Source organism: Caretta caretta, chromosome 2 (assembly GCF_965140235.1).
Source record: "Caretta caretta isolate rCarCar2 chromosome 2, rCarCar1.hap1, whole genome shotgun sequence".
NCBI lineage: Eukaryota > Metazoa > Chordata > Testudines > Cheloniidae > Caretta > Caretta caretta.
The window spans coordinates 225,038,182-225,054,763 of record NC_134207.1 but is presented as its reverse complement, the minus strand read 5'-3'; the positions used below and the strand labels follow the sequence as shown (position 1 = coordinate 225,054,763).

The 16,582-nt window shown below is 44.1% G+C and overlaps 1 protein-coding gene across 6 annotated transcripts in view; it reads left to right on the top strand.

The window, feature by feature from the left end:
* The window catches only part of AKAP9 (A-kinase anchoring protein 9), a 212,436-nt gene extending 200,944 nt beyond the window's left edge, over positions 1-11,492 (top strand). For 4 of the 6 annotated variants that reach the window (XM_048838118.2, XM_048838116.2, XM_048838113.2 and 1 more), the window contains 9 exons: positions 256-470; positions 2,246-2,354; positions 3,411-3,596; positions 4,559-4,777; positions 5,174-5,406; positions 6,752-6,837; positions 9,144-9,267; positions 10,168-10,307; positions 10,975-11,492. In XM_048838118.2, the coding sequence (XP_048694075.2) occupies positions 256-470; positions 2,246-2,354; positions 3,411-3,596; positions 4,559-4,777; positions 5,174-5,406; positions 6,752-6,837; positions 9,144-9,267; positions 10,168-10,307; positions 10,975-11,018 (1,356 nt within the window). In that variant the 3' untranslated portion in view covers positions 11,019-11,492. The remainder of the gene's footprint in view (positions 1-255; positions 471-2,245; positions 2,355-3,410; positions 3,597-4,558; positions 4,778-5,173; positions 5,407-6,751; positions 6,838-9,143; positions 9,268-10,167; positions 10,308-10,974) is intronic. The other 2 variants (XM_048838117.2, XM_048838114.2) reach the window with 1 other exon arrangement.
* Positions 11,493-16,582: the final 5,090 nt, after the last annotated feature.

The following is a 16,582-nucleotide window of genomic DNA, read 5'->3' as shown; positions in this document are numbered from 1 at the left end:
TGTCCTGTGTTTAGGAGTGTGTGTTGGAAATATCACACATTTGCTAAAGGTGAGGAATAATGGACAAAACTCTGTGTTGACTCAGACCACATATAACCTCATTCAAGTAAATAGGGTTACACGGGGCATAATTCAGTGTAGAATTTGACTCAACATGCACTTTACTGTCTGTAGTTTGACCTAAATGGGTTACATTTTAAGTGTTTTTCAACTGAAATATATGTACCATTTGCATTTTGATACATACATATGCAGACTACTTGGGATACATCCAATGAGAGAACAAGAAATTGGGTTCTACAGCAGAAAATGGAAGGAGCTGAAATGAATGACTCTTCCTACCCCGTGCTGACTGAAATGAAAGGAGAAGCTGATCTAAATGAAGGAAGTAAAGTTCTGGAGAACATCAGACAAAAGCTACAAAATGTATCTTCAAAGCTGAAACAATTGGCACACAAAGCCGCCAGCAGGTTAGACGCATCTTCAGCTGCATGTTTTTGTTAGTAGCAGCCAACAAACTGTAGCATCTTGGCACGTGAATCAGAATTTCCATTCCTGTGTTACTCTAGTTCAGTGGTCACCAACTGGTTGCTCGCAATCGACTGGTTGATCCTAGAGGATCTCCCAGTCGATCACAATCTCCGGCAACGCTGCCAACTGGGAGCCTCTGGAAGTAAGTGCTGCCCGGCAGGAGGCCACATCCCAACCCCCAGCCCTGAGTTCCCTCCCAGAGCCAGCACCCCAACCCCTTCCTGTACCCTGAACCCCCCCTGCACCCCAGCCCTGAGCCCCCTTCCAGAGCCAGCACCCAAAACCAGCCCTGAGGCCCCCTCCTGCACCTCAAACCTCCTCCTTAACCCCCAGCTCTGAGCCCCTCCTGCACCCCAAGTCCCAGCCCTGATTCCCCCTCCCAGAGCCAGCACCCTATACCCCTACTGCACCCCAACACTCTGCCCCAGTCTGGAGCCCCCAAACTCCCTCCCAGAGCTTGCACCCCTCACCCCCTTCTTCACCCCAACTCCCTTGCCCCAGGCTCAGCCCAGAGCCCCCTCCTATATCGCAAACCCCTCGGCCCCAGCCCAGAGCCTGCACCCCCTCCCGAACCCCAATGTCCTACCCCAGCCAGTGAAAGTGAGTGAGAGTGGGGGACAGTGAATGACAGAGGGAGGGATGGAGTGGGGCTTTGGGGAAGGGGCGGGATAGATCCTGGGTTGCCTTTAAATTCAAAAAGTGATCTTGGGTGTAAAAAGGTTGGAGACCACTATTCTAGTTTTATGTTGTGATCCTTTAGTCAAGTTACACCAGCATAAAACTGGATCATAGAGTAGTGAATCCAGTTCTAAATATTAACACTTAGTGTAATCCTTCATCAGTTCAGACCAAAAAGGAGGCTTCTTGTGCAAGGTGGGAGGGAGGGCTCAAACTTGATGTAGACAGAAAACCCCTAAAAAGAATTGAGTAATTGTATTCAGTAATGCTGAACAGTCACATACTGAAACAAAAAGGATTACCAGGGACTCTAAATTGTGAATTTTTTTTGCAAAATACTCATTCAGATTGACATTCCTGAACCTTCTTTTATTTGCAACCATCTTGCTAAGAGGGGACTTTATTTGTGACACCTGCAGCCTGGAAGCCCAGTGTGAGTCAGTTTTTGATTCTGCTATTACACTGATGTAATATCAGAAAAACTTAGTGTGAAGTGCAATACTTGGAACATATTCTGCACTTCTGAAAATGTCTCAATTACAATTGGTCACAAAGGTTTAAGAATTCTGGGGAGACTTGGGGTCCAAAAGTCCAAAGGTTCTCAGCACTGTAAAGCTCCCCTTCCAAACAACAGTAGGTGCTTAGTGCTGAGTGCTGTTTAAACTCTGGACAGCTTAATTTAGGTGCTTAAATGGGAAACTGAGCACTTTGGAATGTTGTTAAACCCTTTTGGACTGTGAGTGTCTTTACTTGAGAAATGGCCAGATTTTCAAAGTGTCTGTATTTATTAACAGTGTGTACAGAAAAATGAAAGAGGCGCTTGCTAAAAAAAAAAAAAAAAAAAATCGATAACCAGAAAAATACAGTTCTACTTTGTGAGAATTGGGTTCATCATAGCATTGTCTCCTTTTGAAATTTCAGTCATTTTCCCTATGCCTTCCTTCAGAAATCTAGTACTTTATAGAACTGTATACTTCACTGTAGTTACATTGCATTACACTGCATACACTATAAATATTCGCTATTTTCATTCCAGGTTACAGTTTGAAACAGCAGATGATGACAACTTTATTGGGGTACAAAGTAACATTGAAGATGTTCTTTTACTGTTAGGAACATTATCTGGATTGTCCCAACTAGAAGGGGTGAGAACATAATCACTTTTGGTAAACTTATACAGTAAAAAGTCAACTGTAGTCTGTGCTCATTTAACATTGGCAAAGAGTGCTGTAAATCCTTTCCTTTTTACCTGTCAACTTTGAGAAGGAATCACAAATTGACGTATATTTCACATTTCCTAGCATTTTCTTTAGGAAAAGTACAAAAAGTTACTAAAAGTAACTCATATAGCTGCAACCGACTGTGGGAAAAACTTTATTCAGTATTTCCCAGATGTGAAAAATCAGTGTTTAATATTTAGTATATCAGGTTGTTACGGGACATTTACTTAAACTATGTAGTCTGTACCAAGAGAAATGCAACAGGAAAATCTGCATGCAATTATGAATGTTCAGAACCTTAATGAGGCAGTCTGGCACAAAGAATAACACTTGGGCAATGTTTGGTTCTTGACTGAGCTCAGCCTTAAAGCCAACATCAGTGTGAAGCATCTGTTTTAAAAGTAGCTCAGAATTAGCTTTCCTTGTTTTGTTCTAAGATAGCACTAACTTGAAAACTGCTCTTTTGGTTTTTAGAAACAAATATGAACATAATAAAAATAAACATTGCACATTATTATTATAATAGATTAGTTTGTGTTGAAATGTTCTGCTCTAACATACCATAAAAAGTCACTGTACCTGTGTAAAAACTAAGATGCCACCAGACTCCTCGTTAAGACAAACAGATTTATTTGGGCATAAGCTTTGGTGGGTAAAAAACTCACTTTTTCAGATGCATGGAGTGAAAATTACAGATACAGGCATAAATATGTATTGGCACATGAAGAGAAGGGAGTTACCTGGAAAGCTTATGCCCAAATAAATTTGTTAGTCTCTAAGGTGCCACTGGACTCCTCATTGTTTTTGTGGATACAGACTAACTCAGCTACCACTCTGATACTTTGTACCTGTGTTTAGATTAACATTACACTTTTCAGATTTCTCAGATAAAGTAACAAAGCTCTGTTATCATCCACAAAACTTGTCATCTAGGGTAGGAGTCATATCAATCTGATCTCATGCAAGTTTTTTCCTTTTTAGCTGAAGTTAGTGTTGCCCCCTGTGGCCCCTGCTAGCTCACTAACTGAAAAACTGCTGAGACAGAATGCAGAGCTGACAGGGCTTGTCAGCAGACTGAGTGAGGAAAAGAACAATTTGAGGAACGCTGCCTTGAAACTGGAGGAGGAACTCAGACGATACCGACAGAGAGGACTTTGTGGGGACTATGTATGTATCTTCTCTGTGCATTGCCATAAACAAATGTGTATAGACCAGGGGTGGCTAACCTGAGCCTGAGAAGGAGCCAGAATTTACTAATGTACATTGCCAAGAGCCGCAGTAATAAGTCAGCAGCCCCCCCAGCTCCCACCGCCTGCCAGCAGCTCCCACCAATCAGCGCCTACTCCACCATCCCCCTGCGCACTGCAATCAGCTGTTTCACGTGTGCTTGTGGGGAAGAGCGAGGGCATGCAAGCCTCAGGGGAAGGGGCAGGGGGTTTGGGGCAGAGCAGGAGGTTGAGCAGTGAGCACCCCCCAGAAAATTGGAAAGTTAGCATCTATAGCTCCAGCCCCGGAATCCGTGCCTAGGTAAGGAGCCGTATATTAACCTCTGAAGAGCCACATGTGACTCCAGAGCCACAGGTTGGCCACCCTGGTATAGACTAGAAAGCATCACCCTGTTTTCACATGAAATATATCTACACGAGTTCTGTTCAGTACTCAGTGAGCTGGCAGTCTAAGAGGAGGGAAGAAGGGTGATTAACTTTTCTACCCTTTCTTCTCCTCCTTCCCTACTCCTCCCCCCCCCGCTCTGTCTCTAATCAGGGTGCCTTGGCAAACTCTTTTTCCATAGACAGACACTTCGTGTTTTCATCCACCTTTGCATAGTTGGCTGCCATTTTCCCTGCAAATATCTTGTGCCTCCTCACAAGGAGCTAACAGACTCAAGGTGTTTTTAAGACTATAGAACTACTATAAGAGAGCTGTTAGTCTGGGTTCTTGGGACAGATGCAATGAGTATACTTTTCCGTGGAAGTTAATAGCATCATTTCACAGTGCTCCCAACCCCTATTATCCTGAAGTGTGAGGGCCCAAGGTTCACCTCAGACCTGGGTTTCCCACTCAGTAATGTGATGAGCACACTACTGAATCAATGAATAAATGATAAGAAGATGCGTTGTTAAAAATAGGGTTTGGTCCCCCTGCAGTCTTCTAGACATTCACTGGACAATGGAGCTAATATCGATACTCTCATTGCCTCTGAGAGAGAGATTTGGAACAGAGAAAAGCTGTCACTACAGAAATCTTTGAAACACGCTGATGCAGAGCTGTCCAAACTGAGAGCAGAACTAAGGAGTGAAGCTTTTCTGAGAGAATTGGGATCGAATTCTGAAAATGCTGTTTTAAAGGTAGGAAGCTCATCACCAACTGCACTCTCTCAGCACAGTGGGCTGTCTTTTAGAACTGGGCCTGTTTTCCATTGCATTCACCATCATTCTCATTTAGACTAACTGGGGACATCAGTATGATTCAGTTTTCAGAGGCTTGGTCTTAAAGACCTGGAACTCCATTATAACTTTCCCTGGGGTAAAGACACAAAAACACTCATGCCCCTCTTCCATAAATTACATATTTTTTTTGCAGCTCAAAACATCCCTATATTATGGAACTGGTATTCAAAGAATGTTAGCATTAGTGCAGGCAGGAAGTGAATAATCACAGATGAACTTCAACGATAATGATGTCAAAAATCTTGGAATTGTAACAGTCCTCTGAATGCTTTCTTTGTTTCTTCTGTCATCTAGATAATTTATGGAAAATACCTGAGAGCAGAGAGCTTTCGGAAAGCTCTCATATATCAGAAAAAATACTTACTGCTCTTAGTAGGTGGATTCCAAGAGTGTGAAGAAGCCACCCTGGCCCTCATTGCGAGAATGGGTGGACAGCCTTCATACACTGACCTAGAAATTATTACACATCGTTCAAAGAGTTTTACCAGATTTCGCTCTGTGGTCAGAGTGTCCATTGCAATTTCAAGGTAAATCACAGGAAGTTACAGGTTAACCAAATGTGAACATGCCATTTAACATAGATTTTATTAAGGCCCTACTTAATTTGCGATATTGCAAAATTGCGGATCCCACAATATTAGGCTTCCACTGCAATTTTGAAACTAAATTCAGGTGTATGTATATTGCATTTTAACAATCACCCCCGCTGTCAGTCATGGGCGGCCAGCTATTCCAAATTACCACAGTTAATACAGGTCCATTATTACTTTTCCACAATTTTCCATGTCTTGTCCACAACTCTGCCACAATTATTTGACAATCATCCGGCAAATCACGTAGGGCCTTATATTTTATCAAATTAAGTATATTGTGTAATTCACCATTTTTTGTGATACACTCTAAATTGTAAGTCTTGGTAACCATGAAAATAGTGCATCTTAAACAGAATGCAGAGTTACACAGGGCACTGGTAATGTAGAAGACTAGAGCAAGCTGTTTAAGACATTCTACTGCACAAATGTAAATCAAAGCAGCCTGGCTCTGTGTTGTAATCCACTGATGTCAGAATTTATGGGTTATGATAACAAGCTTTAAAAATTACTAATGAAATACTGGTGACGTCTCCAGAGTGCCTGTGTATTTTAGAAATGTATCATTGTTTCTTTTCTGTAACCTACTTTTTCTTTAAAAGTAAAAACAATCCCTTAAAACGCAGGCATTGTAATCCATAAAATGGAATTGTATCTAAGAAATCAAGTTGTTATAATTAAGCTTTTTGGAATGACAGAGAGAGAATATTGTGTATAAGCAGTAAATACTGTGGCTACCTCTGGTTTTTAAATTCCTTTGAGGCCTCACTCCTGAAAATACATACATGCTTAACTTTAGGCACATGAGCTGTCCCCTGAACTCAGATTACTCACATGCCTCAAGTTAAGTATGAGTGAAAGTGTTTGTAAGATGGGGGACCTGGTGACTGAGGATTTTACTTTAGAATATACCACTGCTATCATGGACCTTTTTTCTGCATTGGGGCTGAAATTTTTTGCAGTTATTTGTTGTGTCTTATATTTTAAGATATTAATGCTAAGTATTGTAGACATCTAGGACAAATGCTGCCCTTAGTCAGACCCATTCAACACCCAGACATCACTAGAATTGTACAGGTATAACTGAAGGTGGAATATGGCCCATGTCTTTTTCTTAGATAAATTCTGTTTCTGTTTAATCCAAGTTCTTTAGGTTTTAAAAGTCTATCTCCTTACTCAGTTTGCTGCTGTGTGGATTATTATACACCCTAGAACATTATATGTTTGTTTAAATAAAGAAATATTTGGCTTACTCTAAAGTATCTTTTTATTTTAAATGCAGAATGAAGTTCCTGGTTCGTCGGTGGCACCGAGTTACAGGTTCTAATTTAATAAACGTCAACAGGGATGGCTTTAGCCAGAACACAGGTAAATCACTGACTGCCAATGTCTGAAGAAACATCATCCATGAATTATATTAGTGCTGAGTGAACATTTTTGTTCAACCTCCATGGTCTGGAACCAATGGGTTGCTCTTTCCCCTATCTGTTTCTCAGCTTTCTGGCAACCCCTTCAGCAGTTCACTCCACTCCACTCAGCATAGACACTAGACTGAACTCTCTTGTACCTTGCTTCTCATCAGATGCAAATCTGTCTGCAGGAGTTTTTTTAAAACATAGCAGCTTCATCTTAAGCAAAGGGCAGCATGTGAACTGTGAGATTTTTCTGTGTCCGCTGAAGTGTTCTCCGGTATCAGAGACCCTTCCCCCAGCTCTACGAAGGGTGGCTCACTGAGTAAATCCTTCTCAGGACATGGACAGGCAGGAACCATGAATCTCACAGTGCCCACCACACAGCCTGAGGAAAGGGCAGATGAGACAACATTGCTGACCATGGTATTGAGCAATAGTTCCTCCCTTTTTGTCTTAACTCCAGCCCAGACAAAAAAGTTCTGATGGCCCCTGGATCAGAGGTAGTGCTAGCCCACGGGGGGCCCCAGCAGGAAAATTTTGCCCCCCCCCCCTCCCCCAACACATAGTGAATAGGGAGCCCCCTTTAGCTGATCAGGGCCATAAGCAATTGCTTAGTCTGCTTATGCCTAGCGCCAACTCTACCCTGGATGTACCTAAAATCCAGGAAATCTGATTCCATTTGCCTGAGGGAGGTCAAAAAGCCTTTTACTCACACCTGGCTATGTAAACATGGGGTGAAATCCTGAATCTGTTGAAGTCAATGGGAGTTTTGCCATTGCCTATGGTGAGCCAGGATTTTACCCATGGTCTCCTCTCAAGAAATCTTAAGAATGAAGTAGTCTCTAACCTGGATTTGTGCAGGAAATGGCCCAACTTGATTATCATGCACATTGTGTAGAGAGTTGTCACTTTGGATGGGCTATCACCAGCAGGAGAGTGAATTTGTGTGGGGGGGTGGAGGGTGAGAAAACCTGGATTTGTGCTGGAAATGGCCCAACTTGATGATCATTTTTGATAAGCTATTACCAGCAGGACAGTGGGGTGGGAGGAGGTATTGTTTCATATTCTCTGTGTGTATATAAAGTCTGCTGCAGTTTCCACGGTATGCATCCGATGAAGTGAGCTGTAGCTCACGAAAGCTCATGCTCAGATAAATTGGTTAGTCTCTAAGGTGCCACAAGTACTCCTTTTCTTTTTGCGAATACAGACTAACACGGCTGTTACTCTGAAACCTCTCTATTTCCTGAGGTTCAAGAGAGCCTCCTGGGCTGAATGTGAGTCTGCTTTAGCAATGGAAGTCTGCTGGAAAATGACTGGGAGCGCAGACTACATGTGCACTAAGTATTATGGTGTTAATATAGTGCTACATCAGAATTATAGTTCTAAATTACTCAGTGCAGTGCCAGCCATATGCAAATTAGGGTACTGCTCGGCAGAATCCCGTAGCTCCAGCCTATGGAGTAGAAAAGGAAATCTAACTTTTCTGCCTGAAAACTGTTTTTCTGCAGAGCTCCCAGTCCTGGTTGTAAAGCTCCACCAATATTCATAGTTACTGTGTACAGTTAAAATAGCTATTTTTGAGTGCGCCGCAAGGAAGTTTTGACTGGATCTTGGTAGCAGGAAGCACCAAGAGCCTGAAAAGTTGTAACTACTGTACGTGAATGAGAGGAGGGGAAGCAACCCATAGTTATATGCTGGGAAAGCTCATAGTAGAACATAAAATTTCCATTTTACAAAAATTACTCTTACTAAACAGAAGAGCAGTTACAGCTGTTTGAGACTTCCTTGGTCTTAAACTTCTAAGACATGCAGTTTGTGAGTATATGTGAATTTATTTCTTATCTATTCTATGGCCTTCCTAATTTCAGATTAGGTGTCAAAACAGGTGATCAAACAGTGGCAGTTGCTTTTATTAATAATTATCTATTTTGCTGCAGTGGCTACGATCCCCAGTCATGGCTGAAGCCCACATTGTACCACATGCGGTACAAACACAGAACTAAAAGACAGTCCCTGCTCCAAAATAGCTTACAGTCTAAGTGTAACACAAGAAATGGCTGTAACCAGAGGAAGGAGAACAAGTAAACAGTATTGGTCAGCTTGGTAGGCAGTAATAGCTGCACTTCCTTAACTAGCTGTAGTTTTTAACTTACTTTACCACATGTAAAACAGAGTGCACCTGGGATATCTGTCAAACTGCAAAATGTCTGATTTTCACAAGTTGATATTTTTTGTATAGATAATACTTGTTTGTTATTTTAGGTCACGAGCTAAGGCCTGATTCATTAGCTGGTGGTCTGGAGCTCTATGGAGAACAAAGACATTCTTCTGATAGATCTAGATCAGAACTAGAGTCTCTCAGATCTCCTATAAATTTTCAGCACAGGTAAGTTTGTTAAATAATTATTCTTTGTCTGAAAAGTTTATTTCTACAATTAATACTAATGCACTTTAGGAGTGTGGAAATTTCACAGTTTGCTATGTAATATGCTATATATTTTCTGTTCAAGGTCTAACCTTGCAGTCTCCTACCTTCTGAGGAACATAATGTTCTTCAGAAACCATCAACAGTATTAATAAATCAGAAAATGGGGTTGCTTCAAAATTATGTAAATGCTTCTAGCTCCTCATGCCAAGCCCTTATCTATGGACATTCAGAGCATCACCACTAGGACACCACCATGAAATCCGAGCACTGTTGAAGTCACTGGAGCCAATATTTCACCGCCGAGACAAGCACTTCTGAAAAATCAGGCTCCAGTCGTTCTCAAGCTGGGGGATGTATTTTCACCTAGTGCCATGGACACTTTCTCTCCCACTACTGTACAGTCTCCCCTCTCATTTGCAATCTCATAACCTATGGCAACTACAGCAGTTGGTTACATGGAAAAGTATTTAATCTAGTTGTAGTGGTTTTTAATGTGCAGCTGGAAACTATGGAGGAGAACTAAAACCATATATAGATATTCTTCAAACATCCTGCTTTTTCTTAGAAGAAATTTTTAAAACAACTGTACTTGAAACTGCTACTTCTGTATGTTTTATGCAGTCTCAGTAGGAGACTTACTTGTGATTTTTGCCTCAAAGGAATGCAACAGAAATCTTGGGAATAGCAGGGAAGGTAGGCAGCTGAGGGTACATCTACACTGAAGAAAAAAAACCAACAACCCTCCAGCAGCACATCTGAGTCACAGACTCCAGCTCACAGTACAACACTAAAGAGTAGGATTTTTGTACAGGAACTTCAATTTTTGAAACCTACAGCTCATTGTTTTTCTTCTGCTAGGTTCCAGGGCATCCATGTTGATTTAAGCCCAGCTTCCCTTGCATGTTCTCAGCTGCAGAATTATGATCCTGACAGAGCTTTAACAGATTATATCAATCGACTGGAGGCACTACAGAGGCGACTTGGAAGCGTACAATCAGGTAAAATACTCAAACTTTCCTTTTCCTGGTACAAAGACACAGAATACCTGTTCTGAGTTAGAAAGTATATGCTGGTTTCTCAGGTTCAGTCTTAAACAAAGGGGAAAACTCACAGCTGAACTCAAGGAACAAAAAGCCCACTACCCATGAGAGTGGTCAGAAACTATATAGGAATGAAACTGTATTCAGTTATGTACTGAAGCTTTTGCTGGGGCTGTCTAATAAATTTGCAGCAAGGTTTTAATCAACATCTAAGAGAGACAGGGGCGTGGTTTTGGTAAACTCTTTTGTATCAAGATTCCTCCTGTTTAATCATTTTTTTGTGCTGTTTGGCTCAGTTGTCCTATTCACATGCTGACAAGTACTGGATGATACACTGCAGCATGTTTAATCACACTTTCTGAAAAGGCTCTTCCAGTAAGAAATACTGGAGTTAAAAGTTCTAGCAGGAACGGTTCAGACTGACCCACGTCTAGTTTGATAAGGAGTCAAACCACTTTAACAAAACAGAATTTAGAAACAAGTAGTTTTGTTCTTGAAGTATATCTTTTACTTTATAGTAGAATCTGCACAGGTCAGCTGAAGTCTTGCAGAAATGTCATAACTAATGCTGACTACACATCATCTAATTTCTCCAAGTACTAACTCTGTTTTTTAAATCTTACAGGTTCTACTTCCTACACTCATTTGCACTCTGGTGTTAGAAGATAATATCCTTTCAACATCTCCATCATGGTAATGATAATGAATGAACTACCTTTGTGCTCTCTGTGCTTTTGTAGAATGTGTATATTGTGGGACCAACCTGAACACAGCTGTATGATTACACAGTTCTCTTGCTGGCACATCCACACAGACTGGAATTTATGTATATAGGCACTTTGTGTTCATTCAAAAATCATTAAATTACATGTATATTTGTGGAATGCTAATTTAAATGATTAAGTTATAAAAAGTGTATTTATCAAATGGGATGCCAGGAGATGATGCTTGTGTATTTGATTGTTGAATGTGTAGCTGAAAGTGTACTGCACTTTGACAAAACTACACAACTCTGTCCTAATATTTGCTACTGGCAGTGCAGACAGAATATCACTTGTAGAGACCTATTTTTGTAAGGTAGAAGTTTTGAATTTTAAGGGTATTTTGTCAAAGTACTGAAATAAAGATGACTTCATCCTTTTACTTGTTGTTTCAGGTTATTTTAAGTACAGGAGCATTTCTTGTGCACACTATTAAAAGGTAACTAAACCCTGATTCTTGCTAGTTTCGGCTTCAGGGATAGGCAAGAGGATTCCTGGTAAGCACCAGAGCACTGCCTAGGGAAGAAGTCCAGACTCAGCCTGATGTTCTAGTACAATGAAATGATTAGGAATTAATTTTACTCAGCCACTCTGCCAGGGGAGTTTCCTAAGGCAACAGCTTGCCAGCTAAGGGCTTTTTTATGTTAGTCTTTAAAAATGGAGAAGTGGTAGTTAATGAGATTTTCACTTCGTTGTGGCCACAAAGTTTTGTTACTAACTAGTGTTAGCCCTGGTCTACACTAGGACTTTAGGTCGAATTTAGCAGCGTTAAATCGATGTAAACCTGCACCCGTCCACACAATGAAGCCCTTTATTTCGACTTAAAGGGCTCTTAAAATCGATTTCCTTACTCCACCCCTGACAAGTGGATTAGCGCTTAAATCGACGTTGCCGGCTCGAATTTGGGGTACTGTGGACACAATTCGATGGTATTGGCCTCCAGGAGCTATCCCAGAGTGCTCCATTATGACCGCTCTGGACAGCACTCTCAACTCAGATGCACTGGCCAGGTAGACAGGAAAAGAACCGCGAACTTTTGAATCTCATTTCCTGTTTGGCCAGCGTGGCAAGCTGCAGGTGACCATGCAGAGCTCATCAGCACAGGTGACCATGATGGAGTCCCAGAATCGCAAAAGAGCTCCAGCATGGACTGAACGGGAGGTTTTTGGGGAGAGGAATCCGTGCTATCAGAACTCCGTTCCAGTTTTCGAAATGCCAAAACCTTTGTGAAAATCTCCCAGGGCATGAAGGACAGAGGCCATAACAGGGACCCGAAGCAGTGCCGTGTGAAACTGAAGGAGCTGAGGCAAGCCTACCAGAAAACCAGAGAGGCGAACAGCCACTCTGGGTCAGAGCCCCAAACATGCCGTTTCTATGATGAGCTGCATGCCATTTTAGGGGGTTCAGCCACCACTACCCCAGCCGTGTTGTTTGACTCCTTCAATGGAGATGGAGGCAATACGGAAGCAGGTTTTGGGGACGAAGAAGATGATGAGGAGGAGGAGGTTGTAGATAGCTCACAGCAAGCAAGCGGAGAAACCGGTTTTCCCGACAGCCAGGAACTGTTTCTCACCCTAGACCTGGAGCCAGTACCCCCCGAACCCACCCAAGGCTGCCTCCTGGACCCAGCAGGTGGAGAAGGGACCTCTGGTGAGTGTACCTTTTAAAATACTATACATGGTTTAAAAGCAAGCATGTGAAAGGATTACTTTGCCCTGGCATTTGCGGTTCTCCTAGATGTAGTCCTAAAGCCTTTGCAAAAGGTTTCTGGGGAGGGCAGCCTTATTGCGTCCTTCATGGTAGGACACTTTACCACTCCAGGCCAGTAACACGTACTCAGGAATCATTGTAGAACAAAGCATTGCAGTGTATGTTTGCTGGCATTCAAACAACATCCGTTCTTTATCTCTCTGTGTTATCCTCAGGAGAGTGAGATATAATTCATGGTCACCTGGTCACCTGGTTGAAATAGAGTGCTTTTCTTCAGGGGACACTCAGAGGAGCCCATTCCTGCTGGGCTATTTGCCTGTGGCTAAACAGAAATGTTCCCCGCTGTTAGCCACAGGGAGGGGGGAAGGTTGAGGGGGTTGAGGGGGTAGTCACGCGGTGGGAGGAGGCAAAATGCGACCTTGTAACAAAAGCACATGTGCTATGTATGTAATGTTAACAGCAAGGTTTACCCTGAAAGAGTGTAGCCACTGTTTTATAAAATGTGTCTTTTTAAATACCGCTGTCCCTTTTTTTTCTCCACCAGCTGCATGTGTTTCAATGATCACAGGATCTTCTCCTTCCCAGAGGCTAGTGAAGCTTAGAAAGAAAAAAAAACGCACTCGCGATGAAATGTTCTCCGAGCTCATGCTGTCCTCCTACACTGACAGAGCACAGACGAATGCGTGGAGGCAAATAATGTCAGAGTGCTGGAAAGCACAAAATGACCGGGAGGAGAGGTGGCGGGCTGAAGACAGGGCTGAAGCTCAAATGTGGCGGCAGCGTGGTGAGAGGAGGCAGGATTCAATGCTGAGGCTGCTGCAGGACCAAACCAGTATGCTCCAGTGTATGGTTGAGCTGCAGCAAAGGCAGCTGGAGCACAGACTGCCACTGCAGCCCCTCTGTAACCAACCGCCCTCCTCCCCAAGTTCCATAGCCTCCACACCCAGACGCCCAAGAACGCGGTGGGGGGGCCTCCGGCCAACCAGCCACTCCACCACAGAGGATTGCCCAAAAAAAAGAAGGCTGTCATTCAATAAATTTTAAAGTTGTAAACTTTTAAAGTGCTGTGCTTAAAGTGCTGTGTGGCATTTTCCTTCCCTCCTCCACCACCCCTCCTGGGCTACCTTGGTAGTCATCCCCCTATTTGTGTGATGAATGAATAAAGAATGCATGAATGTGAAGCAACAATGACTTTATTGCCTCTGCAAGCGGTGATTGAAGGGAGGAGGGGCGGGTGGTTAGCTTACAGGGAAGTAGAGTGAACCAAGGGGCGGGGGGTTTCATCAAGGAGAAACAAACAGAACTTTCACACCGTAGCCTGGCCAGTCATGAAACTGGTTTTCAAAGCTTCTCTGATGCGTACCGCGCCCTCCTGTGCTCTTCTAACCGCCCTGGTGTCTGGTTGCGTGTAACCAGCAGCCAGGCGATTTGCCTCAACCTCCCACCCCGCCATAAACGTCTCCCCCTTACTCTCACAGATATTGTGGAGCACACAGCAAGCAGTAATAACAGTGGGAATATTGGTTTCGCTGAGGTCTAAGCGAGTCAGTAAACTGCGCCAGCGTGCCTTTAAATGTCCAAATGCACATTCTACCACCATTCTGCACTTGCTCAGCCTGTAGTTGAACAGCTCCTGACTACTGTCCAGGCTGCCTGTGTATAGCTTCATGAGCCATGGCATTAAGGGGTAGGCTGGGTCCCCAAGGATACATATAGGCATTTCAACATCCCCAACAGTTATTTTCTGGTCTGGGAATAAAGTCCCTTCCTGCAGCTTTTGAAACAGACCAGAGTTCCTGAAGATGCGAGCATCATGCACCTTTCCCGGCCATCCCACGTTGATGTTGGTGAAACGTCCCTTGTGATCCACCAGAGCTTGCAGCACTATCGAAAAGTACCCCTTGCGGTTTATGTACTCGGGGGCTTGGTGCTCCGGTGCCAAGATAGGGATATGGGTTCCGTCTATAGCCCCACCACAGTTAGGGAATCCCATTGCAGCAAAGCCATCCACTATGACCTGCACATTTCCCAGGGTCACTACTCTTGATATCAGCAGATCTTTGATTGCGTGGGCTACTTGCATCACAGCAGCCCCCACAGTAGATTTGCCCACTCCAAATTGATTCCCAACTGACCGGTAGCTGTCTGGCGTTGCAAGCTTCCACAGGGCTATCGCCACTCGCTTCTCAACTGTGAGGGCTGCTCTCATCTTGGTATTCATGCGCCTCAGGGCAGAGGAAAGCAAGTCAAAGTTCCATGAAAGTGCCCTTACGCATGCGAAAGTTTTGCAGCCACTGGGAATCGTCCCAGACCTGCAACACTATGCGGTCCCACCAGTCTGTGCTTGTTTCCCGAGCCCAGAATCGGCGTTCCACAGCATGAACCTGCCCCATTAGCACCATGATGCATGCATTGGCAGGGCCCATGCTTTCAGAGAAATCTGTGTCCATGTCCTGATCACTCACGTGACCGTGCTGACGTCGCCTCCTCGCCCGGTATCGCTTTGCCAGGTTCTGGTGCTGCATATACTGCTAGATAATGCGTGTGGTGTTTAATGTGCTCCTAATTGCCAAAGTGAGCTGAGCGGCCTCCATGCTTGCCGTGGTATGGCATCCACACAGAAAAAAGGCGCGGAACGATTGTCTGCCGTTGCTCTGACGGAGGGAGGGGCGACTGACGACACGGCTTACAGGGTTGGCTTCAGGGAGCTAAAATCAACAAAGGGGGTGTCTTTACATCAAGGAGTATTTCAGGCAGGACTTCACGGAGAGTTCCAATAAGAAATGGTGCACCTAAGTTATCGTTCTTATTGGAACAAGGAGGTTAGCCTGGCCTCTGACTGATACATGCCTAGATTTACCTCGCTGCACCTTCTCTGTGAGTGGCTGCAGTGTGATCTAGAGGAATGAGTCCCCTAGACAGGGGAGGAGGCAAATGAGTACAAAACAAATCTGGTCTATTTCTTGTTTTGACCCACTCCATCTATCTTTTACATCTTTGGCTGGCAGCAGACGGACTGCATGCCATCCACATCTCATGGCTGCTCGGCAGAAGATGGTACAGTACGACTGCTAGCCATTCTCATCTCTTGCCTGCCTGGCAGAAGATGGTACAATACGACTGCTAGCAGTCCTCATCTCTTGCCTGCCTGGCAGAAGATGGTACAGTACGACTGCTAGCAGTCCGTATCGCCTGCCTGCTCACCATAAGACGGTTCAATATGACTGACTGCAGGACTAAAGAGAATGACCTGGTCAAGTCACTCCAGATTTAGTCCCTGAGCCCATGTCTGCCCAGGCGCTCCCAACCGACTTGATCAGGAGCACCTCGGACACGACGAGGACGACTACCAGTCGTATTGTACCGTCTGCTGCCACAAGGCAAGGGGTTGCTGCTACTGTGTAGCAATGCCGTACCGCGTCTGCCAGCACCCAGGAGACATAGGGTGACGGTTACCTGAGCGGGCTCCATGCTTGCAGCGGTATGGCGTCTGCACAGGTAACTCAGGAAAAAAGGCGCGAAATGATTGTCTGCCCTTGCTTTCATGGAGGGAGGGAGGGAACGGGGGCCTGACGATATGTACCCAGAACCACCCGCAACAATGTTTTAGCCCCATCAGGCATTGGGATCTCAACCCAGAATTCCAATGGGCAGCGGAGACTGCAGGAACTGTGGGATAGCTACCCACAGTGCAACGCTCCGGAAGTCGACTCTAGCCTCCGTACTGTGGAAGCACTCCGCTGAGTTAATGCACTTAGAGCA